This window comes from Misgurnus anguillicaudatus, chromosome 8, assembly GCF_027580225.2.
Source record: "Misgurnus anguillicaudatus chromosome 8, ASM2758022v2, whole genome shotgun sequence".
In the NCBI taxonomy this organism is placed as follows: domain Eukaryota; kingdom Metazoa; phylum Chordata; class Actinopteri; order Cypriniformes; family Cobitidae; genus Misgurnus; species Misgurnus anguillicaudatus.
The window spans coordinates 36,134,903-36,161,479 of record NC_073344.2 but is presented as its reverse complement, the minus strand read 5'-3'; the positions used below and the strand labels follow the sequence as shown (position 1 = coordinate 36,161,479).

The 26,577-nt window shown below is 38.7% G+C and overlaps 1 protein-coding gene across 1 annotated transcript; it reads right to left on the bottom strand.

The window, feature by feature from the left end:
• Positions 1 to 30: 30 nt before the first annotated feature.
• stk24b (serine/threonine kinase 24b (STE20 homolog, yeast)) lies at positions 31 to 24,301 on the bottom strand. Its single transcript, XM_055213003.2, has 11 exons — positions 23,647 to 24,301; positions 17,603 to 17,833; positions 11,768 to 11,824; positions 11,306 to 11,414; positions 9,806 to 9,963; positions 9,426 to 9,611; positions 6,929 to 7,074; positions 6,533 to 6,650; positions 6,390 to 6,452; positions 2,245 to 2,381; positions 31 to 889 (listed from the first exon to the last, which is right to left on the bottom strand). The coding sequence occupies exons 1-11, from the start codon at positions 23,686 to 23,688 to the stop codon at positions 850 to 852; spliced, it is 1,287 nt and encodes a 428-aa protein (XP_055068978.1). The 5' UTR covers positions 23,689 to 24,301; the 3' UTR covers positions 31 to 849.
• Between the last annotated feature and the right edge of the window lie 2,276 nt (positions 24,302 to 26,577).

Genomic DNA, 26,577 nt, shown 5'->3' with positions numbered 1-26,577 from the left:
AGGAATCAGAAACAAAGCAGAGACCATTGGTAGGAGGATCTCGAATTCTTATTTGAGTAAAACCCTTTAATGTCTTCTTATTAAAATTAACAGAGCACCCCCAAAAATGTACATTTGATAAAAAGGCAAGGCATTTCAGTAATGGCCATTTCAGAGGCTTGATTTTTAAATATTTACCGTTCTTTTGTTTCTAACAATATCTACAGAAGCTCTTGGCCATCTGTACACAGTGATTCGTTTGCAAAAATCCATCATCTCTTTTAAAGGTCTGTAAAATTGAGACTATATACACAGATCTGTACACAAATCCAAACATAGCGCCCTCTGTCTTCCTGGATGACTACAGATTACCTGAGATTTCAGCATGAGAACTGCAATCTCCTTCACATCAGGGCTTGGACACACACGCACACACCAACAGACATACGTCGTCATACATGCAGTTTGTCATGCACACTACCTTGTTTTCTTTTGGGTGAAGGGAGAGGCAAACGGCCCACTTCCCTACCCTACAATGGCATGTGGATTCGTCCAAAAGCTCGGGTGCGACAATGCAAAACTAACCGTCTCCATTTTTCTCTCCGAGTTACATCTATATCTCGACCATTGCCTAACTTTACAAACACACTATAACACATACACACCCAATCACTCACGCGCTCCAAAGAGTGTTCCAGGAGATTATAAAAGAAAAGTGAAACTAGGGGAAGCTTGAGGAGTTCTCTTGATAAGCTATTGAAGGACAGTTGGTCCTCCAGGGTAGACGTCACAGAGTCTGCTGGTGTCAGGATTCGCTGAGCTGATGCCGGGGGGCGGGACTGAAGAGAGACGGACAGGCTTATGGAATAATCACTGGTGTGAGGAGGACGATGTTCTTGCCCTAGAGAACCTGCATGTGGGAAAGATAAATCAGAGGAATCAGTGCCTGATGTTAGTTAAACAGTAGCTGATTTGTTCACATGCTTAAACTCTGACCGATCAAAACCAGCTTGTGATGTCTTGAAACTTGAATAAAAACAGTTTGGGAAACTTATGCTGAGCAGTGTAACTAAATATTTTGCAGAATGAGCCATGCCTGAATTTAAAAGTCATATAAACACATACTTTGGGGTAAATTGATAAAAATTATTTTATTCTACTGAAAATGTTGTGCTTCACAATAATTTATTTATTTATTTTAAATTTGATGATTCAGTCCAAAACGGCATCATCAAATTTAAAATAATAAATAAATATACTCGCCGGCCGGTCCGCAGAGTTTAAGGGGTTAAATATATTCTCCTAAACCTGAAAGGATTAGTCAATTTTCTTAAAAAAAAAAAAATCCAGATAATTTACTCACCACCATGTCATTCAAAATGTTGATGTCTTTCTTTGTTCAGTCGAGAAGAAATTATGTTTTTTGAGAAAAACATTCCAGGATTTTTCTCATTTTAATGGACTTTAATAGACACCAACACTTAACAGTTTAATGCAGTTTAAAATTGCAGTTTCAAAGGACTCTAAATGATCTCAAATGAGGCATAAGGCTCTTTTTTCTAGCGAAACGATTGTCATTTTTGGCAAGAAAAATAAAAAATAGCATTTTCTCATCTTTCTCCGGTCGTGTGAGGTCACGGATGACGTATGCGAAACTACGCCCCAGTGTTTACAAGTGTGGAGAAAGAGCACGTTCCGACATTTTGTATGTCGAATAATATTAATTAATGTCTTTGTGTCAGTTTATTGTTTAAAATGGTCCGCAAATGTGTGCTTCATATATGTAACACGTGACCTTTCCACAGCATTACCAAATTACGTTAGGTCGCGCTGGCTCGCCACAGAGCCGGAGGAAGACGAGAAGTTGTGGTTTAAAAGTGCATATTTTTTATTTTTCTTGCAAAAAAGACCCTTATGCCTCGTTTGGGATCGTTTAGAGCCCTTTGAGGCTCCGGTGAAACTGCAATTTTAGACTCCATTGGGGCTGTTGGGTGTTGGGGTCCATTGGAGTCCATTGAAGTTGGAAAAATCCTGGAATGTGTTCCTCAAAAAACATAATTTCTTCTTAACTGAGCAAAGAGATACATCGGCGTTTTGGATGGCTTGGTGGTGGGTAAATTGCCTGGATTTTTCTTTTGAGAAAATGGACTAATCCTTGAAGTGACACCTGAACAAAAATCATGATGCAATACTTGTGTTTATGTGTAGGTTAAATAATAAAAGCATCCCATTAAAGATATGCATATGGTTTTGTGCGGTCCTTACCGTTGTAGCCTCTGAATGAGTTGGGTGACCATGACGTCTACGATTCCTGGATACGACTCCTCGGCGAGGAAAATGGCCTCTCCGAGCTGCTCCAGAACTTCAGGCTTTACCGCCGTCTCTCCTGCTCCTTCCTTCAGCTGACAGGACAAACATTTGACATTTAGCTGATGCTAATATCCCATTTATAAGTGTTACCAGGACAGCATTGTAAGAATGACATGGGACAGTTCAAGGATTAACCCTTGATGGATCTGAACCAGGCAACATTTTTTATCATGATGTAACCCTTTTTTAAAGGAATGCACAATACAAACAATTAAAGTTATTAAAGTTTCATTAAACTTATACCTCCATGTCTGTCCCAATTTGTATACTTATTTGGGATTAAAGGAAGATATAAATAGTGTGAATTATGCCTTAAAAACACAGAGGGGTGTAGTGCAATACAACTATTCAAATAAGGCACTTTTTAAAGATGCAATGTGGGACTTTTAGCGGCATCTAGCAGTAAGATTGGGAATTACAACCAACGGGTCAGTCCTTTCCGTTTCGAAATCCACAATGAAGCTATGCTAGCCACCACAGGACAAACACATCATCGTTTGAGACAACGTAGTGACAAAACATGCTCTATAGAGCAGTTTGTCCATTTAGGGCTACTGTAGAAACATGTTGTCGACTTTCATATTAGGGGACCCACGGTGTATGTAGATAAAAACAATAGAGTTCATCATGTAAGGTCTTTACACACCACTGATAACACAGTTATGTATATTATATTGCATTTCTGTCAAGAGATACTTCTAGAAATTACACAATGCACCTTTAAGCAAAATAAAAAACAAAAGTGTAAAATGATGGACTCTATACACACACAATGGCGGTGTCGTTCCATATGCAGGGGAGGCTAAAATAGATTTTTAAAAAATGCTAGCGGCAAAACAATTCTTTTAACAGGAAAAGCTTCTGCACATTAAAAAACAGTTTTAGTTGAGATGATACTACCCATTGGTAATAAATAATTTTTAAAAAGTTGTCCAAGTGATGAATCCACCTCTGTACAAGAATTAAATGCATATAGATGTCCGTGTTACACATCTGGTTTACACGCAATGCATCTGGACAACTTCTTAAGCACGTCTCTCATACTGAATGACAGTTCAGACTGCACTCTCACGAACAGCATGACAGCAAATGGAAGGATTTGTCCTTGAACGAAAAAGTGGGTGGAACGAATTAGTGTGCAGTCACTTGTCCCTGGGCTTTTTTGACCCAGCATCCCTCTATTTTCCGCTCTCCGCCTCAAATACCTCATTGCTTCACACTGATTAGTAAGAAGCCTGAAGGAGTGACGGCTGCCTTCCTTTGATGCTGTAAAGATGTAATAAAGCATTAAGGGGTCACTTTAATCCTCAAGCAGATTTCTCATGTAAGACCCCGTTTACACTTAGTATAAAGAGCCGTCTTGGATGATCCAATCACAATCTAACATTTTAATACAGGTGAGACGCTATGTGATATCTTGTATGTCTGATCACACAAACTATATTCGAGGGTAGCCGAAAATGCTTGTGAAATGCACGCTTGACAGGACATCAATAGTTTGACTGATCATGCGAAACGCCCAAAACTTATGATTATTGTAGAGTTTCCATTTGAAACCAAGGGGGACACCCAGAAGTGACTTACACTGTGTCCTTACTAGACTTGACACCACAATACGCTATAAAAGGCATCTTTTCCATGTTACATTCCTATTTTAAAAAACGGTTTCTCATTTCTGCGACGCTGCGGCTGACAGTTGCGCCTATACGGACATCTCATTCGATTAAAAGTCTGGATGAAGTCAAACTTGGATGAGGAAAGACTGATTATAGATGTTTAAAAGCAGAAATATATAACAAATCTATCAGGTTGCACAAGGAAAGCTATTAAAGGACATTCCACTTTTTTTGAAAATATACTCATTTTCCAGCTCCCCTAGTTAAACATTTGATTTTTACCGTTCTGGAATCCATTCAGCCGATCCCCAGGTCTAGCACTTATAGCATAGCTTAGCACAATCCATCGAACCTGATCAGACCATTAGCATCGTGCTAAAAATTAATCAAAGAGTTTCAATATTTTTCATATTTAAAACTTGACTGTTCTGTAGTTACATCGCGTACTAAGACCGACAGAAAATTAAAGCAACACTAAAGACTTTTTGCTCTTTGCTCCCCCTACAGGTTAGAAGCGTAATTGTCCATTACCACTGTCGTAAATACTGCAGCATAGCTGGCCCTGATTGGATTGTAGGTCTGCCGTAAAGCAAGTTTTTGTAGTTTTCACTCGAACTACAGGACCGTGACGGTTGGAAACTTCTTTAGTGCGGTTTTGGCCGATGGGGGCTGCAAAGCGAATGTGAAAGTGCCGTTCACCCTGTTTCGAGTGGATGAATGACTGAAACTTTTTTGGAAACGTTATTTTATGGTAAAAAAAACTCTTTGGTGTTGCTTTAAGAGTTGTGATTTTTTAGGCAGATATGGTTAGGAACTATACTCTCATTCTGGCATAATAATCAAGGACTTTGCTCATGTAATATGGCTGCAGCAGGCGTAGTGATATTATGCACTGCACGAAATTAGTTCCCTGCCATTGAAAGTAACCAAGGGGACTATTTTCGGGCAGGTCTTAGTACACGATGAAACCACAGAAGAGTCAAGTTACAAATAGGAAAAATATCCAAACTCTTTGGTTATTTTCTGTGTGCAATGCCAATGGTCCAACCAGATTCAATGGATTGTGCCAAGCCACGCCAAAAGTGGTACCGCCAGACGGGAGAACAGCTGAATGGATTCCAAAACAGCAAGAATCAAAAATGCTCAATTCTAGGGGAGGTGGAAATTAACATATTTTCCAAAAAAGTGGAATGTCTCTTTAAAAGCAAATTGATGCGTCTGTGTTTGTGTGCGCTTTAGTTAACATTGCAAGAGAGCAAAAACAAAACAAATGCAATCAGAGTAAGACTGTTCTGACTGGCTCTGTTGTGTGGTTGATTGTTTCACGCTACGCCTCCACCCACATACGACCTCTTTGGCCAGTTTCGTTTATCCACGAGTGATGCACGGTGACGTGCTGTTAAGATGGCGGCGGCAGGCTCCAGCAAATATTGGCTTCAAAAATACTCTTTACAAACCTACAGGTGACTTAACAGACCCTATGTCCATATTTTTAACAGTCTATGTTTGAAACCTAAGCACAGGAGGTCACGTTTGAGATGCATGTTATGTCCTGGTGTGAACAGTGATGTGTCCTGGCCCAACATTTGTGATTGCCTCAGCCGATCGATATATATTACCTCTTTCCCCGTCAGTGTTTTTTTTTAAATATATTTCCTCTTTCCCCGTCAGTGCCAGCCAACGCCACTATTTTTTTTATAATTTTCACAAAAGTCTTTCAAAAAAATGTCTTCTTTAAATATATAAACATACAATATATCAAATGAATGAACAAACCCTCTGCTTTCAAAAAAAGTAAAGAAAAAAAATTTCATCCTATCTTTATTGTTCTCTTTTTATCACCACTCAAATATGGGTATTTCTTAAAAAAATACCAAATTTGGAGCAAAAAGCGGAGAAGATTGCATTTTTGTAAAGGTCAGAGAGTTTTTCCAGTTTTTTAGATCATTAGATGCTTCAGCCCTTGGGGCGGCAGTGGCTCAGTGGTTCATGTAGGTTGTCTACAAACCGGAAGGTTGGTGGTTCAATCCCCGGCTCCACCGGACCAAGTGTCGACGTGTCCTTGAGCAAGACACCTAACCCCAGCTGCTCCCGACGTGCTGGCTGGCGCCTTGCATGGCTGACACCGCCGTCGGTGTATGAATGTGCGTGTGAATGGGTGAATGTGAGGCTAATTGTAAAGCGCTTTGGATGGCCATAGGTCTGTTAAAAGCACTATATAAATGCAGTCCATTTACCATTTCAGCGTTTTTTATAAATCGGGCAAGAGCACCACCTAGTGGATAATAGCAGAATTATGGATTTCCGTAAAAACTCGTTAACAAAGAAGCGTTTTATCCTCGAGATAACGCATCAATGACAGGGAAAGAGTTAATACCATGTGTTAACATATGTCAATAAGGCTAATCTGTTGTCTTATCCTACCTCGGTTAACACTGGATTGATGACAGTAGACAGACTCTGGGACAGGGGCCGCTTGGTTGGCTCCTAAAAGCAGAGAACATCACACAGATATTTACACATTTACTCATCTCAATAATGAGTTTGGGTTTTAAGATGTCACCAACCTCCTCCTCTGTAAGACTGGCCCCATTTTGCAGTTTTTTGGGGTCTTTCTCTCTAATGGTGAAGATCCAATCGTCGCTGCCAAAGTCATTCCCACCAGATGCTTGACCGTCTGGTTCTCTGAGCAACAAATAAGAAATAAAACAGGAGGCTTTAGTAAACCACAGTTTAAGTAACTATATTATGGGCATTTCACACATAAAATTAAAAACGCTGAGTCATTTTTAATCATAGGTTATAATGTGACTACAACTATTATTATGAGGTAAGCACTGATTATATGACTGCAATACCACAAATAACTCTAGGCTAAAAGTTGCCTTAACCCAATGTTGCACAGCGGTAAACCCAGGGTTAAGTGTATAATAAATAGCTTATCAGTATTAAAAGTGCCATACGAGTCAGACTCATCAGAGCTGGACTCCGCTCGGGACTGTTCTGACTTCCAGCGCTTGTACTTGTCGATGAGCTCTGTCAGATAAGACGTTTTTTTCGCGTAACGCACGATGAGCTTGTGTTTCAACAACTCTTTGGCCGTCGGCCTCTGGGGGGGAGAAGACAGAAACAGACAGAAATAGAAAAGAACAAGATGAGTCCTCTGAAATAATCAGCAATATGAAAGACTAGCTTTAATAATATCTATGCTATAAATATATGACACAGCACACAACTGCAATGCATTCTGGGATTACAATTTTCAACACGTGATTCTGTTTTGGTCCAAATTAAAGTCCACAAGGCATTTTTTTTAAACCATAAAGAAGGAGAGGGCTTATGTTGCCTTAGGGACCATTCGGTATTTATGGAAGGGGCCACCGGAGGAAAATAGGATTTTTTTCTTTGTTGAGGGGAGGGTCATCCAACTTTTTTTTTAGTCTACGTGGAGGGTCACTCAACTTTTGTATTCATGTAAACATCAAAATTTCAAAGTTGTTCAGTGCATATTTTCTATGTAGCTCCATGTAGCTCCCTCAGTCCCCCTCAATCGCTAGCAAATGGGTCTGACTCAACAAAAATCGCACCATCCCCAAACCCATGATGCACAAATGACTGAGAATGTAATATTATTAAACTTTGAATAGAATTACACTGAAATCTTTTAAATGCATGCAAAATATCGATCGCGAATTGAATTAAGTCTGTTTCAGATGTGTGAATAATCCATGAAAGTCCAATAAAATCCAATGACCATTTTTGTCCACAAATGCGTATAATCCGTGAAATATAGATACATAGTCTGTTGTTTACATCAGATTTCGCATGAACATATTGTCTTATCGCCTACAATCTTTAGGTTCCAATAAACACGCGTTAAAACTTTGTTTTTAAAAGTAGGCGGGAGTATAATCCATAATATCCAAATAGCGCTGTTATTTCCGTGAGACATGATAACAGCATAGAGGGTATCAGCGAAGTGACTGCTCTGTGCTCTTTAGCTACCTGGTGGGTGGAGACCTGCGAGTGGGGTGGTGGGCGGGAAAATTCAAACGGAATGTGACGAAACGGCTAGTTACGTCACAACGGCGCGAAGTTTGAACTCGTGCAATCTGAGACTCAAGGCAGAGGACATTCAGAAACGTGTATCTCACTCAAAACAGCATGGATGGATTTTTTTCCAAGTTTGTATGCGTGTGGGAGCATCAGAGACACAAATGAACACCCCAAAACCCAGAAAAAGTGAGTTTTTAATAATATGGGCACTTTAAAAAAAAGGTAATATTTTAAATTCTTGCAGGCAGCCAACTTTACAAACATGGACATATGTGTTAATGATGGGTTTTTGCTTCATGAGGTAAGGCAATGGCAATTTATTATGCCACATCACCCATACACTATACCTGTTTATTTTAAAAGTAACTTAAAAGTTACTTTCGGAACGTATAGCTTTTTAAAATAAATGTAACTTTACAGAGAGCGTTTATACTTGGATGTGTAGATTGTTGCTATGGCAAGTGGCACCTTGGAGGTTTTGGGGGAACAAAAAACGATATAATTTGGTTTTGAATTTTAAGTTTGATTCTGTAGGGACAGGCCGCGTGTTTACATCTTAAACGTAAGAGCACTCGTGAATTGTTTTTAAAGCAGTACAAAATGCGAGGATGCCTGAAAGAAGACCTGCAATTTCTGACTGGTCCACTATTCGCCGTTTACATTGCGGCGCTGCAAAGACGAGCGCCAAACACGTCAGTCTAAAGTATTTATAAAGAAAAACAATTAAATGAATGAAAAGTGGAATAAAAAAACTGTGTGAATCCTTAGCCTTACCCTGAAGTTGATTCACCCTCCGGCTATGTTCGGCAGCTTTTAAAGGTAATAGCTGCTACCTATAATGCAAAAATATACGATGACTGAGGAAGCCTAGTGACGAGTCCATAGCGACCAAATGTGTTGAATTTGTTATACCCACTGTGTTTTGTTGAATGGTCTCAATGTCTAATTGTTATATTGCATGTGAACACTAGTTAACGTGAGATGAGTAGTAACTGCAGGAAGTTTGGCTTTATATTGTGTTTCCACAACCTTAGTGAGTAAATCTATTAAAATGGCCACCATAGGATTGTGATAAAGTACACAGAGGTTTGTCATAGTTGTAAAAAAACAATGACTTCTGAACATCTTTGCCAAGCACGAACCAGTACAGAAATTAATAAATTATCGGGGAGGGTCATGCATTTTTTCACAATCAGTTTGGAGGGTCACAGAAAGATTTATTGCAGGCGAGGGAGCGTCATGTCTTTTTTGTCAACTGATCTCAAAAGTCCTCCGGCAGCCCCTCAGATAAATAACGAACAGTCCCTTATAGGGCTGCCTAAGTAGGCAGCTTACTAGGTTTTGGAACAGCCATGGAAGAATTAGCGTACAAGACCGAAAGGAACTCCCTATTAGCATACTCACAAAACTGGGCTCCTTGTTTAAACAGGCCTCGATAAACTCTTTCAGAGGTTTGCAGTAGTTGCCCTCTAGTGTAGGGGGGTTGTTCTTTGGAATAAGAAACAGCACCTTCATAGGGTGCAGATCCGAATGGGGTGGCTCTCCTTTAGCCAGCTCAATCGCTGTGATGCCCAACGACCAAATATCAGCCTGCCAGAAGAAAGAAATGACAAAAAACATAACGTGGATGGGCAAAGACTTTTCAACTAATATCATCTGAATGAATAAGGAAATACTAAAACATAGAAAAAAAAGCATGTTAAGACTGAGACATCTAGAAGCAACTCTTTAGGTCTTCTTTAGAGCCCGTACGTTACATGTGACCATTCTACAGCGACGCCCACCTTTGAGTCATAGGCGGACTGTTTGATGACCTCTGGTGCCATCCAGAAGGGTGTGCCCACGAATGTGTTTCGTTTGATCTGCGTGTCCGTAAGCTGACCAGCCACTCCGAAATCTGCCAGCTTCACCTCCCCTTGCTCCGATAACAATACATTTGCAGCTAAAAGAAAACAAACAATGTTATGGCAATGTTACTAGGTCCTCTTTACTGGAGCGATCCCTGAACATTTACGAGACGTGTTTGTGTTCACACTATGGGTGTGCAATATGCAATATTTGATCATAAATGATTAAAATGTCTCATCTTTTTCGGAAACATCGTTGTATCATGATTCGTGCCTACATAAAGTATGCGACAAGGACGCGCTACATGAAGTCTAGGTAAGGACCGGGTTAGGGGTGCAGCGATTTTTGTGCGAGCATATCAGTGAACATATCGTCTTTGTAAACGAAAGTTTAATGCATTTTAGGAAGGATTGTTCCAGTGCACCATTAAACCCATTGTAAAGGTGTGAGGTGAAACACAAACATTCGAAAATTCTCAGGGCAGCCACATATGTCGAAATTTCAGTCAAAACTGTTCTATTTCACCATAAACAATCTGAAAACAGGGCTTTAAGTTTAAAATACCGAACTTGTCCATTAAGGCTTAGTAATAGCAAAATAGTCTTTAACTCTTTCCACGCCATTGACGAGATATCTCGTCAATTAAGAGAAAACGCTTCCCCTCCAATGACGAGATTTTCCGTCTTTCCGCAATACCGCTATTATCCACCAGGATCCACCCTTCCGCAACTTTTTAAACCCGGAAGTATTGCCCTATGGCAAGCTGCTGCATGTCCGTGTCTGTTTTAATGATCGCTCTGAATGGGATCTCTATGAAAAGACCATCACAAACATGGAATTATCTCAGCTTTTTGCTCAAAATGTGATGTTTTTGCAGAAACCTACCCATATTCAAAAGCTGATTACAAAAGAAAGCCTCAAGGTAGGATGAAACGTTTTTTTTTGTTTGAAAGCAGAGGGTCTGTTCTTTCATTTGGTATATTGTATGTTTATATATTCGAAGAATAACATTTTCTGGAAGGCATTAAACTTTGGTGAAAATCATGAAAAACGCTGGCGCTGGCTGGCAACTTTTTTTAAAAATGCTGGCGGTGAAAGAGTTAAATACCAATGCGTAAAAGAATTGTGATAAAAACATGATTTTGCTTAAACCAATCGTGATATGATCTTTTTCGCATATCGCCCACCTCTATTTCACACAGAAGCCTCTCTGCCAATTTTTCGGAAAGTGCTGTGTGAATGGGGCTTGTGTGTACAACATACAGGTGTTCCTGTAACTCATCTGGTAGAGCACAGTGCTAATAACACTCAGGTAATGGGTTCAATTCCCAGGGAACACATGGACTGACACAAAAGAATACCCTATACGCTCTAAGTTATTTTAGATAAAAGTGAATGGCATGAACCTGAAGCTAGATTTATTTTAGTCTTCACACCTTTAATGTCTCTGTGAATCTTCTTCTCCGAGTGGAGATACTCCAGACCTTTTAAGATCTCTCTCAGAATGGTGGCAATCTGCGTTTCGTCCAGAGCACCAGGCTCCAGCTAAAGAGAAGAAACATCAAACATGAGTCCAAACCAATAATATCAATATGTATATCACCTATACATAAATACAGTATATGCACAGTTACATAAATCTCATTTTTATCCCAAAACTGGTCACAACCATTTTTTTGTCTTTACTTTGTTCATTTTTAAAGTGACATGCATTTTAAAAGCATGTAGTCTTTCAATGCAATATCTTTTATGTGCAAATCATAAACAAAATGATTTTTAAAACAGTATATCATGTCACATCACAGAGATTAGGAGATATTGCAAAAGCTCCATAATGCCATTAGCTTTACAGCAAAAAAATTAATAGTGTTTATAGAAGACAACATCCAGCATCATACCAAATCCAGAGCAGATCCACCACCTAAATACTCCATGATGATCCATAACTTTGTGTCCTACAGGAGACAGAGGAAGTGAAATTAGTGACAATGGCAACAAAAGATGAGAACAATCCATTAACTTTAAGCAAAAGAAAAACAAAAGCAACTTTTCCCAACAAAAAGTTTAGCTATTTGCTAGCAGGAGGGTAGATGTTGTAATCCCATCTCTAATTTGGGATTATCCAGAGGCAGCGAGAGGAGTATACACTGGGTTATATACCTCACACCTCACAGTATAAGTTTAGGAAAGAGAAGGAGATTGTATGTGTAGATATTATAAATGAAGTGCACCTACAATTACACAATTCATTCATTTCATTTATCGAGTTCACATCAGCGCAGCAGGAAAGTTCTTAATGTTCTTTCGTCTTATTATCTTACTGAGCTCTCTCTCTCTCTCTCTCTCTCTCTCTCTCTCTACACTGCAGCACTGGCATGGTGTTAAAACAGGTGCACAAAATTCCATTAGGTGCTTGCTAAGGGATCTAAAATCCCTAACCCACAGTATTAAACTTCTGTGCTATTACCTTACAGACAATCTGGGGACTTGCATTTAACAATGGACCGGAATCATATCTACAATCCAGAGTATTATAGGACAGTGGTTCCCAACATGGGATGCGCCAGAGTTCACTGGGGGCACAGGGTCTCGTGTTTTTCGAGGTTAAATAAAGATTTGCCTAAAATGTTGCACTAATAATTTTATTTAACCAATACTAAAATTAAGGGCTGTGCAAAGAGAAATGAGAATCGCAGCCAATTTTTTGCACAGCCCTACAAAAATTACATTATGTTGCAGGACCCAATGAAAAAAGATTGGGAACCATTGCTATAAACACTATATAGATGTCGATTCCACTATCTGGGATCGACAACCTGACGTCAACGCCCATTCTATCATTGCTAATAGCATCAGGCCAATGGCAACATTGCGTTGACTAGTAGTTATCTATTTATATGAAAACACAACCAGGCTCCATACAAAGCAGTGACTTCACTTACTGTTCTGCTTTAGAGATGATCAAAGTAATAACTGATGCTACAGGCTACGTTTCTCTTCCAAAAATACACGTTGCAACTCCCCAAGGCCGAAATTATAGCTGCCGTCTCGGTTTCTCTCTACGCGACCAGCAGCTCTAAACGCACAACAGAAAAGTGTGACTTCAAAGAAAATAAGCGTGGTTTCTTTTAAACTCTGTCTCCTTGTAAAGCGGCCTTTGCTTGTGCGAACACCCACGGTGTCTGCATCCTGGAATTAATTCTGCCAGTTTTTTGTTGGGAATCACGAACTCTAAATGGAAGATGAAAGATTTGAGACAGTCAGTGCACGGCATGGTCGAGGAGAGAAAGCAAGAGACTGGAACGGTTTCAAGACTGATTTAAACAACGCCCACATGTAATGTGATGTGCACAGCGGGGAGCGTATCCAACACGCTGTCTGACGCTGTGCCAAATAGTACTAAGGCCCGGCAAAGCGAACTAATATCATATTGATCTGTGTGATTTCTTCATCACTAATGAGAAAAAAACAACATGGCATCCCAACATTGTTGCAGGCACAGTTTTATGTCTTGTATTTTTACTTGGTGCTAATTGGTGGGTTGCCTAATAGACAAATCCACAAAGTTGACCAACTGTTCTTGGAGGAGGGCTTAAGCCATTTCATGCATTCTGATTAATTAACACAGTTTAATAGATGGATTCCTCATGCTAAACATAGGCAAAGTGTCAAAAAAAAGCAGTTGAGCGTGTGACTGGTGAAGTCCATTTGGCTACTCAGTGTTCGTATAAGTTTCTAACTTTTTAAAATAAAAGATTCAAACGTAACAATCTTGCTTTGTTTTTCTTTAATGGGCAATTTCAGAGCAGTAAGTACTGTGGAAGTCCTTATATGGGCACTTTAACCTGAATAACGTATGCACACACAAACCAAAAGCTGACACGAAATCAACGTCATCGAAGAAGTGTGTTGTTGTTGTTTGTAAGGGAAATTTAAGCTTGTTCGACTTATCAAAGAACCCAGAATTATGAAAACAACGGATATAGTTTGTTTATCAGAGGTAGCAGTGTAGTTGTGCGTGTGTTTGTTTAACGCTGGATTTTGTTAAAATTGGGCGAACTCAACCAGGTCATGAGTTACAGACATAGAGCTGGCCAATATGGCCAAAATTTCTATCGCCATGATACTTCTAAATTTCGGTCGACACGGTATAAATCCGATAACGGTGTGAATGTTAAAAAAAAAAAACTTCCCCACAGCAAATGTTTGTAACAACAAACTTTTGAACAAATGAATTTGCCAAGTCTATGAAGCATCTTTCTATAAAACAATATAATATTTAAAAAAATGAATAATGGTATAAATAAATTGATGTTCATCTTTAATTTCTATTTAGCCTTCATACAAAATGAAATGTAAACTCAATGTCAAATAAATCGACTTTAGGGCTCAGCTTTAATATTAATAAGGTGAACCTGAACGTCAGTCAGTGATCAATTTGCTATTATATTAGTATGTGGAAAAATATTAATAAATAGCCTAAGTGAAAGTGACCCTAAAACTTTTGAATGGTAGTAGGCTATTTAATGTTACATAAAATAATTGGACAGAGAAATATATCAAAGCTCTATTTGTAATTGCATAGCAAGCTGGATACTAGCATACTACATCGTATAAATATTGTCATATGAGACGAGTGACATAGCTGCATACATTGAAAAAAATGATTCATTGAATTTAATAAATTTTTTTAAAGTAAGTGGTTGCAATCAATTTATTTAAGCTACATTTAAACAAAAAAGATTAGTAACGTAAAATAAAATACAAAACTTTTGTTTAAATGTAGCTTAAATAAATTGATTGCAACCACTTACCTTAAAAAAATTGATTAAATTCAATGAATCATTTTTTTTTCAGTGTACATAAACTTTCCCTTTTTTAACCTGGGCACCAGATTTTTCTCAACCTTAGTTCAGTTTGTGTTGCATTACATCTCCCGTTCTCCCGCCCTATATGGTGTCACCATTGGAAGCTGTGACTTGATGTAAACCAACCCCGCACCTCCTTCTCGTACTTCTGAGTGACAGCTTTTTTTGGGCAAAAACTCCAAAGTCCCAACCAGATTCATTGATCACTTAATAACAATGATATGATTTGACGCGAGGTACAGAAGAGGAATTTAAATCTGATCAGGCATTACGTTTTGCAGTATGTGCGGCTCATGGTTGCTAAAGACGGCACGCACTCTGCAAGAAAGAAGCGCCTTGACCCGCGTTTAACACTTGTTTTTTAGATGTGACATGCGAACCGCCAAGGGACGCTGTAATGTATATCGAAATAGCGGAAATGTGTTTAGAAACCATGTTATTGAAAAATTTAATTATTGTCCAGCCCTACACAGGCGGTAAGTAAAACAGCATCAAATGTCTGCGTTTTGTTTGGCAATCGGTGTGTAAGTGCATATAATGTAAACGACACCAAAATGTTATGAATCAGCAGTTATCCAGAGACAGTGGGATGGTGTTTTGTGTTGCCTGCTCGTGACTCACTCTGCTTGCAGTACACTTCCAGGAGCTTGGCTTTATTCAGAAAGAATTGGTACATACAGTATTTATACATTAGGGTGGTCCTTATTAGGGATGGGCATTTTCCAGTAATTTACTATTCGAATATTTAAGATCATAAAGAACGAATATTCGAATATTCGTTTATTTTAATTATGTTAATTAAGACATGCGTCTTTTGTATTTTTCATTTTGTCATAGTTTCACAGAAGGCTTATAATTAGGAAATATCCACAACAAGCTAAAGTTATAATATGTATGTATGTATTTTTAAGTTGAAAACATTGTAAAAAATATATTTTTTTTTACATTTTTTTTTACATTCTTCTTAAAAAATATGCTACAGAAAAAAAGGCGTTAAAACCCCATGCGGAGCGAAGTCTGAGTCAGTTAAACCCTTTCAAGTCGGTCGTAAGTATGAATTCATTACTGTTTGATCTTACATACATTATATTATACCAAATATTATACACTAACCCCAAATCTAAGCGAAGTTTGAGGACTTGCGAAGTTTAAAGTTTGAGGACTTGACAAAGTAGGCTATCATAATTTAAACCCTTAAACAGACTCCAAATAAGAGCCCGGTGTTAACGAAAACACGCATCTACATAACCGACTGCTCAGTCGCCATATAAATATCTTCTCAGTTTAGTTTGACATGTATTTGTGAATAAAGAAAACCCTATTTATCCTACCTGCTTCGGTGAAAGCCCGTTCTTCCGACTAGATACAATAATGCCGGTGCTGCAGAGAAAACTCTTCCTCGTGATGATGGTTAACCGATAAAAACAACAGACGGATTGAACAAGATTGAATATCTGTGTTTAACATTATTTTACAAATAACGTAAGCTGGCTCGATAGATTATTGTTGACTGTGCAAAGTTGCTAACGTTAGCTTAATTTAACAACATTTCACAAAGACGGAGCTTTGCGTTTTAAACTGCCATGCCGTTATCCAGTTCATTTTCGAAAGAGCACCGCATATAATAAATGTTCTCAGTTTCATTTCGTTCTCCGTGTCTGTCTCGTTATTAACAAAATAAAGGAGACTTTATATCAGAAAGCTTACAAATCTCTCATGATGTGTTGATGCGGGCGGCGGCGAAGCACGTTTATTAACACGTGAGCCCTCACTGAACCAGTGGCCAAATACGGCGGGGCGCACAAACCCGGAGATAAAAGGAAAAACTTCAATTCGTCTGCAATCAGCATTGCCAAACAATAAGAAATACATTCGAATTAATGTTCATGTATATCTTACATTTAAGTATGTAAAAGACAGTATAGATAAAGTGAAAAAGCATTAAATAAGTCGTAACCCTTTGGTGGTACATTAAAAACAAACAAACATTCGAATAGCATTTTTTAAATTCGAATTATTATTGCCGATCGAATATTCGAATATTCGTGCCCATCCCTAGTAACAGGTCAATTTTTTTAAATGTTCAACTCTTACCATAAAAGTGTTAGGATATCAAGAAAAACACACTGTGCAAAATTTTAAATGGTTCCTACAATATCTAGAGGTTGCCCAAAGCCTTTGAATATTTCCAAACTCACATATTTAAAAAAAAAGCACAAAACACATAAAACTTGCTTCTTGGAGGGTAACTTTGTTCCAGTTATTTCGGTCTCTTCTGATCCGAGTAACCATATAGCGGACTTAAAGCTTTCTTGCTTTGAAAGACATATCACAACTAAAACAGGAGTTTTAATTGCATGGAGTGTGTGTGTGTGTGTGTGTGTGTGTGTGTGTGTGTGTGTGTGTGTGTGTGTGTGTGTGTGTGTGTGTGTGTGTGTGTGTGTGTGTGTGTGTGTGTGTGTGTGTGTCTGCGATGTAAAACTACTCTATAGGTACACAAGATTAACATGAGATAAGCAGAAACAGAAATTGGTTCACCAAACCCTAAAACGAGTTCTCGTGCACAAAATCAATGTAATGCAGCGGTGTCTCTGCAACACTTCCTTGAAAGTTAGACTATTTTTGACTTATGCAACATTTTTAAACAAGCAAAACAGATAACGGAACACTAAAATAAGCAGCGCTTAACAGTCCAAGTGTATAAATATGTAGTGGCAAAGCAGCATTGATTTAAAGAGGAAGAATTTAAAGACGTACCAAGTAAACAACTGCTAAAAATATAAATAAACTACAAAAAATATGCAAGAAAAGTCACTCATGCACTTTGACTTTAGAAAGCCCCAATGCTTGTGTTGGGCCACTCACCTTTAGATAAGAGCCATAATACTTTGTAACAAAAGGACTGTCACACTGGCTCAATACTGTGATTTCCTGCTGAATGTCTTCGATTTCGTCTTCAGCCTCTTCCAGATCTATAATCTTGATGGCCACCACTTTCTGTGTGCGATTGTCGATGCCCTTGAACACCTCGCCGAACGATCCCTTGCCGATTCTCTCCAGCTTGGTGAACAACTCCTCAGGATCTGCTTTTAAATTCTAGGAATAAGAGGAAGATCACACAGATTACTGTAGGTCCATTCAATTTGTAGATGTAATGTTACCATAACTTAATCCTTATCCGAAAAGTAAGAACCGGTGGTTTGACTCTCTGTAAGCAGGACCTTAGCATGTCTGAGATCCGAAGCACATCTGTCTGGGACCTGAGGTCAAAGCCATGGCTCCAAAAATCTCAAACCCCTGAGGCCTTCTTATAGACAGCCACAAACTGCAAGGACCACAGCTGTTAAAATGTAAATAAGACCAATGCTAGCAGAGGAAGGATGTAAACCTCAAACCACAGAGATTGTCATGTGCAAGCTGTGCTCTTTAAACCATCCCAAACATCAACATTTCATTGAAGTCCTTCCTTTTGGATTTCTGTAGCTCAACTGATTGATCACCAAGTTAGTCCCATTGAACACACTTTATACTTTAAATAAAATGTTGTTAAAAGAGATGCAAACGATGCTTTACCATCACATGACCTGAATTTTATACAATGTCTGTGCATGCACGTCCTTCGAGCTTCCAAAAATTTCACAACCTTAAAATCCTCCAAATCCCTTTTGCTAGCATAAATCAGAATCATACAGCCACCAGATACAGCAGAAGAACAGCTTGTTCAGTGTCGTATCAAAGGTTCTGGTGAGGATACACAGATGCAGAAATTCATGACCTTATAAAAAAAAGAGTGTAAAATCCAATAAAATGGATGATGACAGAGACGATTATCCACAGCGTTAGTGTGCCTAAGATACAAAGATGCTGATTTCGTTCAAACCCTGAAGTTTGACTGTTATTTTAATGCACCATGCCTAATGTATCCTGAAGTATCTAGAAAATATGTTTAAGGAAATATTTACCATGCTTTGAAAAGCAAAGCTTAAAGCCATACCTTTCGTAAAGCTATAAATAAATAGTTCATCCTGATATAAAATCTCACATAATTTGCTCACCTTTATGCCATCCCAAATGTGTACAACTTCCTTTCTATATTAAATGCAATCATGATATCTTTTTATATAGGGCTTAACATGGTCCAAAATGAGCCAATAAGATTAGGAAGCGTCATCATACTGACACCCATAGAAGAAGATAACATGACAGCGTATAAATGCAAATTTTTATTGTTTGTGCTAAGCTGAAGAAAAAAATCTGGGAAAGAATTTTCATATGTGTGTAAACTGTTCCTTTAAAGAGCCACACAGATCCAAAATCGAAAATGACCTGTATTGCAATGTGTAATGTAGCTGTCCATTTATGTAAACAATGTGCAAAGTAGTTGAACCAAAAAGTGCACGATTAATAAAGTGATTGGCTTCTAAAGTAGGGAGTCGACTCTGAATCGCTGAAACAAGTCGTCATATGGATTGAATCCCCTGCCTGTCTTTATCCATGTCACACGAACACTTTGCATAATAATCTCCGCCTACAGCCTTGCCCGTGGGACAAACGAAAACTATGACCTGCCCACAGTTAGTTCGAACTTCGTGTGTAAACATCATATCACGCTGTGTTTTCAGTTTGTGTTGTTTTCACTACCAATGGATGAAGATATATGAAGAACCTTTTTCAAGGAGGGATTTACTAAACGTTTAGCTGTGAAGAATCAGTGGTTAAAATTACTTTTTCATGGAGGGATTTACTAGACGTTTGGCAATGAAAGATGGGTTCAGTACCCACTTTATTTGGAACAACATGCGTCTCCTAATCACAACCTGTAAATATGATTATAGCTACATACTTGCTTAAATGAATGTAAAAATTGTAATGTCTGTCGTCGTTTTTATAAACTGGACTAATTATGTGTATTGATGTTTTTTAAACTCTTAACATACTGTCAGAGAGTCACGTTAGCAAGTGGCTAACGCATGCTGAACTTACGTTTTGCTATGCCCCAGTTAGCTTACATAAATGCTTAAATGAGTGTAAAATGTTAGTTTCTATTGTCGTTTTAATTGCTTGGATTAATGATGAATGATGTCGTTGTTTAAACTCTTAATATACTGTCAGATAGTTACGTTAGCAAGCGGCTTATGCTGCACTTACGGTTTTGCTATGACCCGGTTAGCTTACATAAATGCTTAAATTAGTGTAAAATGTTAGTTTCTATTGTCTTTTATATTGCCTGGATTAATGATGAATGATGTCGTTGTTTAAACTCTTAATATACTGTCAGAGAGTCACGTTAGCAAGCGGCTAGTCTCGCGTAGCCAGACCTTCAATACTGAAGGTCTGGTGTTTTTCGCTGCTTTTTCTGGACAAATCCCGCCCACGAGCTGTTTGACCGACATGTCAAACAACCAATCACAGTTTGTTTCATCTAGCGTCACGTTTCGGACTCCCCACAATAACGAGCCGGCTGGCAACAAGTCAGTTATTGAAATAACCAGCCGCAACCAAATAGTATCTAAATAGACAACATTACTCACCATAGGACAACATTGAGCACTTCATCAACAGCCACACCAATGAGACGCTCCCGTTAAACGTCTGTTTGAAGCATATCTCTCCACTTTTTAACACATACAAGCAATTCAGGAGAACCAAACTTTTTGACTCCACTAACTGCCTTAAGCAAAACTCTTGGACGTCTTTTAGAGAGTCGATGCCGCGAACTTTGCATATTTTTGAGAATCCAATGTTTAGCTGATCATGATAACTGCTCATTATTATCCATGTGAACACGACTGATTCTCTTCCTCAATGGAACATCAGAGCTTTGTTTTCCAGGGACCGAAACTAATCGCGACACTCGCGTCTCCTGGAAATCCGTTTTTTTTCAACCAATCAAAGGCGACTTTAACATTCTCACAGGGTTTCCAGAAAAGTGTACGAAAAACATCAGACGTTCAGCCAACAGCCTGTGGGCGTGACGTCCGAGGCCGAGACTAGCAAGCGGCTAACCCATGCTGCACTTACGGTTTTGCTATGACCTGGTTAGCTTACATAAATTCTTAAATGAGGGTAAAATGTTAGTTTCTATCATCGTTTTTATTGCTTGGATTAATGATGAATGATATATATTGATGTCCATAACACTTTCTCAGTAAATCATGTTAACACTAGGGCTGCACGATAAATCGCATGCGATACCACGCGCATCACGTCAGTAATGCCGGTTCCTTGATTAGTATTAAATCGCCAACAGCTGATTTCAGATGGCACGACATTAACTGCACAGAGCCGTAGTTCCCTAACAAGCCGGGCCATATTGCATACATATCGCAGGCGATACGTCCCCGATAATTAATGCGAAATTGCCCCGATTGTCAGTGAACTATGGCTCTGTGTAGTTAAAGCTGCTCCATCTGAAAACAGCTGATAGCGATTTAATACTAATCAAGGAACCGGCATTACTGACGAGATGCGTGTGACAAACACATGCGATTTATCGTGCAGCCCTAGTTAGCACCAGGTCAATACATGTTGCACTATTGTTGGTCTGTGCCACTGATCTGTGGTCTGTGCGGAGACTCTGTCAGTTGACCAATCAGAGCAGAGTAGGCTACTGATAGGTGGGGTTTAGGCAGAATGAGTCGTTGAACGGCTTTACATTAATCGTTTGGGGATCTCTGAGAAATGGGGTCATTTTAAATTTATATATTTTGAGAAAATTACAGTGTTTTTTGACCTTGCATGCATTTAAACCTGTTGTCCGGGACTTATGAACAGTAATAGGACGCTTCAAATTGGCATCTTACTGGCTCTTTAAGAGATCTTTCAACCTCATGACTGTTCAAATGTATCATGTTTGATTTGAGTAGCCTATACCAATCACAGCACGAATATCAGATGATGACTACAAACCCCTTTATAAAAAAGGAGATAAAGACTAGCAATGAGCAGTTTGTGAGAAATTACGAATCACCTTTGCACACGATCATGTGTCAGTCTGTTCTCCAACAACTAGTGATGCGAACCGAAACCACCGATGCTCTCAAACCGTTCTTCTCAACCACATACAAACACACAAAGATCATCATCGTACATCTGTCCACACAGCACCGCCCCTCACACGCAGACCTTTAATGCATCACTCAGAGATTTATTAGCTGTCATCCACTCGCCCCATCACACAGATGATGAAGGCTTTGCTCCCTGATTCAGCCCTAATGCTGATTGCTCGCCTACACTCCCAGCTGATCTCTGTTATCCTGATCCCAACGCACGCTGACAGGTGTAACGGCCAACAAATTATTTTAGAAGGACCCGTCATCCCTTTGCTTCCATCTATGTTGAGTTTTAGGAAGGTGGAAACTTGAAGGTTGCCATATGAGTGTTACATTTAACCCAAAAGGGGAAAAAATAATTTAATCTGCACTAAGGGACTAACATGACAGTGATGATTTGAGAATCTGTGAGAGATGGGGGATGGGAGAGAGAGAGAACGTACACTTCCTCTGTGACCAATAGGGAAATACTAGGGAATGTCAGCATGAAAGCATGTCTTTTGGTACCCAATTTCTGGTTCTTCCCATGAAATTCCATAAGCATGTTTTTCTTAAAATCTTTTTCCTTCGCATTTGAAAATTCTTGCCAAAAGCGACATCACAGTGCATCACAGTGTTTTCCTGGGACTCAAAACAACATTAAGCAACCAGCTGAGCTACAGGAACATCTTGTGTAGTCTAAAATCTCCACTTCCTGCATCTTCAAAACAAATTCAAATAAAAATCAGTCGATTCCACTTCTTCAGATGGCAGATTGTTTTACTGTCCTGAGGGCAGACCAATCATATGGCCCAGTTTGTATAAAGAACCAACCAAATGACCCAGTTATGGTGGTTTCTCTCTGGAGACATCGCTTCATCCCTTGTCACCCTCTTTTCATATGTCTTTAACCTTCCACTTCACGTTTTCCTTTTTCCCTTCTCGGACCTTTGTGTGCCGATGAACAGAACGCTTTTAAAAGGGCATTAGGTTGCTACAATGTCATTCTTCATACATGATCTTAGCTGACTTCATTTTACAAAGGCTGCCCCACAAAAGCTGGTGTTGTGTTATTGCTCTCAGGAGGGCTTTAGCATCAGATGCTTAATATTTAATGGAGATGCTTCTTGGTTCTTGTCCTCTAATCTCCGACTAAAGACTAAAAACCTCTTATTTGCTGTGAAGTGCATCTGAATATTTGAAACACACGGAAACCAAACCCATTCAGACCACATCTAGTCAATTGCTACATACACCCTTCAAATGAAATGGTTCTTAGAAAATATAATGTTAGCATCACATGGAGCATTACACAACATATACACATCCATACAGTAGCGGCCAATAAATGTGGAAGGGATATTTGCGCAATATTGCTTTACATGACCACTCATAAGTTAGACTAAACCAACAAAATATGTGGTGTATGGTATAAAATTGATGGTAAAAAAAAAACTAATCTTGGTTCAAGTATTTATTTAAAAAAAATATTGGGCAAACAAGCCTACAGCCTATCAGGGAAAATAAGTGTTATTCTAACATACAAATAAAATGCAGAAAAAAGCTCAAAGGAAATAAAGCAATACTTAAGACTACAAATTTATCAGTTGCTAAAACGTTTGGCTTTCTTTTTTATTAAAAAAGTCATTATCCCTGACCTTGCCTCGATAAGTTTTGCACCTTTCATTTTTGCGTCTTCATAAATTCTTACTGCTGCGCTGCAGTTTACACAACATGCAAACTAAGTTTTTTTATCTTATTTAATAATGTTCTGAAAAAAGGGCCAAGACGTCGATTTTCCGAAGTTGAGCATCACTTTTGGCCACAACTGTATGTGTTAGACCCAGCAGAAGTAAATGATGTTGTGTGTATCTTTACCTGCATTCCAGGCAGACTGCCCTGCACTGGAGAATGAGCCATGTCGACACTTTATTTACCTCAGCTGCCCAGCAATAACACTGTTTCCGGACAAAATACTGCTAACACGCCACTTGATCTCGTTTGCTTAAGTTTTAATACAGTATTTGATCTTTTACAGCAAGAACATCCACAGCAGGACAGACAGATGACTGGCGTGAAAATCTCTCCTCCACTTCCGCAGCTGTTAACGAGAACTGCAGCACTTCCTCGCGGATATCACCGCAAAACCGCCTCGATCAAAGTGTTCGATGAGTTTCGGTCGATATAAAGCGCGATGTGCTGTCGAAACGCTCTTTTGGGGACTCTCGAAGTGGGTTTTGGAGATTCAAGCAGGCCGGATCGCTCATCAAGAGTTGATGGTCCTCTTTGCGCAAACGGATTTCCAAAACATAGCGCACAAACATACGCGCGTTTGCGTGAAAATGTCCCGGTTTCGGTCCTTAAAACAAACGCACGGCACATGAACTATATCGCGTTTGAACGATGGCACATGTGGAGAAAATCCTTGCTTGTTTGAACTGAAGAAATGATGTTGACATCCTCACTTCACTTCCCAGCTGGCCGCCATCTTGTCCGTGCTGTCATCAGGACATCAGGGCGGGGCCGGACGCATGACGTCAGGTCCCCTGCAGGAGAGGGTGCTGTAAACGTTTCGTTTAGCGTTGTTCTCATGTTAGGAAAGTTTGGGAGAAAATGTATAAAATTTATAATTTGTTATATTGACCCCCCCCTCTATTTATACTTTGTACTGTCTTTTTTTATTTAGCTTACTAATATTCTCTCAAATAAATATTGTATTATTAACTCAATTAAAATTTTTGATAAATGTCATAGTCATAACATAAACACAGTAAATCAGAACCTTTGTTTTTGGTTATTAAAATAATTATAAATCAATATAAATATTTTAATTTATATAATGGCCGTATGTGTGTTTTATATGTATGATTGTAGTTTAGAGTTTTACTGTGTTTGTTTTAATTTAATTAATAATAATAATAATAATAATAACTTTAATCATATGACAAGTAAGTTTTTTTTTTTTTTTCTCAAAAGTTGTTTTACCAGATATAAAGAGCACTAAATGTCTTATACCTGCCTTTTTCTGTCTAAAGTTATAATGCCAGGTGGGCTTTAGCTTATCTTTTCACATTATTTAAAAACTTTTCTTTTTAGCCTTGTTAATTTTATTTTTCACAGTTGTTTTTAAATAAGATTATTTCTAAGATAAGTACGTTTTCTACGTAAGTGTACATTTTACATACCTTCCTTTTCTATTCTTTAGTATAATTTTGTACATTTTACGTTAAATGGGTTAAATATAAAAATGTAATTACAATTAAAAGGAATAATAAATGCTCAGATAAGGATTTTATAAATACCGGTGGTACAGATGTAGTACAAACCAGTATGTTTTTCTAGCGACATCTGATGGCCACAAAGAAACAAGCACTTTAAAGTGTAATGATCCGAAATACCGCTAGATGGCAAACAAGTCTTAATTTTAAACACCCCCACTTGTATATCAAACTCATTGAGTAGGGGCATGCATGTAAGTCATAGTCTTGAAAACCATCTTATTGATATAAGATTTAAATATTATAACATTAAACACATTACTTTGCTCTTTTTTTATTCTGTATTACCTCTTGAGAGCATGATAATACTTCTTGTCCCCTAAATTTCATAAAATGATTTGCTTTGCATAAAAGCTCAACTGTATGCCAACACTTTATCCAAGTTTATAAGCTCACTTCAACACTTTTATCTCAACAATCTCTATTTACTGGAATGCTCGGCTGAGCTTCACCTCCCGAGGCATCAGATGCTTCTTCAGCCAGGTCTTATGCTGAGAATAAACACCTAATCCTCAAACACTCTCACATTCCTCCAGAGGGGCTCTTCGTCGCAAATCTGCTCAATTTTCATCAAAGCTCCTCCAGACCTGTGAAAATTGGGTAGATATTTAGTGAGGGCCGATCAAAACTGGTTTGAAGTGCACCACCCTCGACCCATAGACCTCCTGCACGTCTCCCTCTTAAGAGGCCTGCGGATTTGTAAAATGCGCCTTTACAGACTGATAATAAAATGTAAAGTTTTTCACAAGTCGTGTCGTGTCAATCACCAGCAATGTTTATGGACTGTTTCTCTGGGTGTTGCTTATCTGATCTCACACCAAAACGCTTGTATTCCTCTCTTTTTCCCAATACACACACACACATACTCAAGTCTAGCCTCTCTATGTGACTGTGTGTCCATTTAAGGAAAACGTCTGCATGTAGCCATGCCTCTATTAGATTAAGTATATCTGTAAAATTTTATTTTAGATGCAGTTCTCCCATTTTCTGCAAAAAGTACAGAATGGTTCTGGGATAAATGATGTTTTCAAAATGACAGTATAGGGTGGGTGCACAATTGCTTTGAACAATGCATGCTGCACTTTTACTTATGCAGAACCAGACTGTTATGGCAGGTTTAAAAATGCAGGTGTAAGTATTAAACATTTTGACTCCAAAGCCCCCAACAGTATAGAGAAGGGCCCTGCAAGCAAAAACAAGCTTTTGCAATGATGACAAATGTTTAACCACTTATATAATGAATCCAATTCAAATTGTTAATAATTAATCAAGACTAGAATATTTAATATCACCAATATGTTATTTTCATCAATAGTTGTTGGGGACATTAAAAATGTCATGCTTTTGTTTCCCACTCTGCACAGTAGAGGTCTACATTATGGTACACACGGGATGAGAATTTTGTGTTGCACTTGGAAATGAGCAGCTTTTTGCTATTTGGAGTCGAATTTCATCGAAGTGGGCGGGTGTTGAAACTTGCAACCATAAAATCTGTCCCCACAGACACTGCAGTGGGAAAAATGTTTGCCCA

Excerpts from the sequence above, each read along its gene's own strand:
- stk24b (XM_055213003.2), bottom strand. The coding sequence starts at position 23,688 with ATGGCTCATTCTCCAGTGCAGGGCAGTCTGCCTGGAATGCAG. Across the intron at positions 11,825-17,602 it reads ATTATGGCTCTTATCTAAAG|GACACAAAGTTATGGATCAT; the intron begins GTGAGTGGCCCA and ends TGTCTCCTGTAG. Across the intron at positions 7,075-9,425 it reads TAAACAAGGAGCCCAGTTTT|AGGCCGACGGCCAAAGAGTT; the intron begins GTGAGTATGCTA and ends TCTCCCCCCCAG.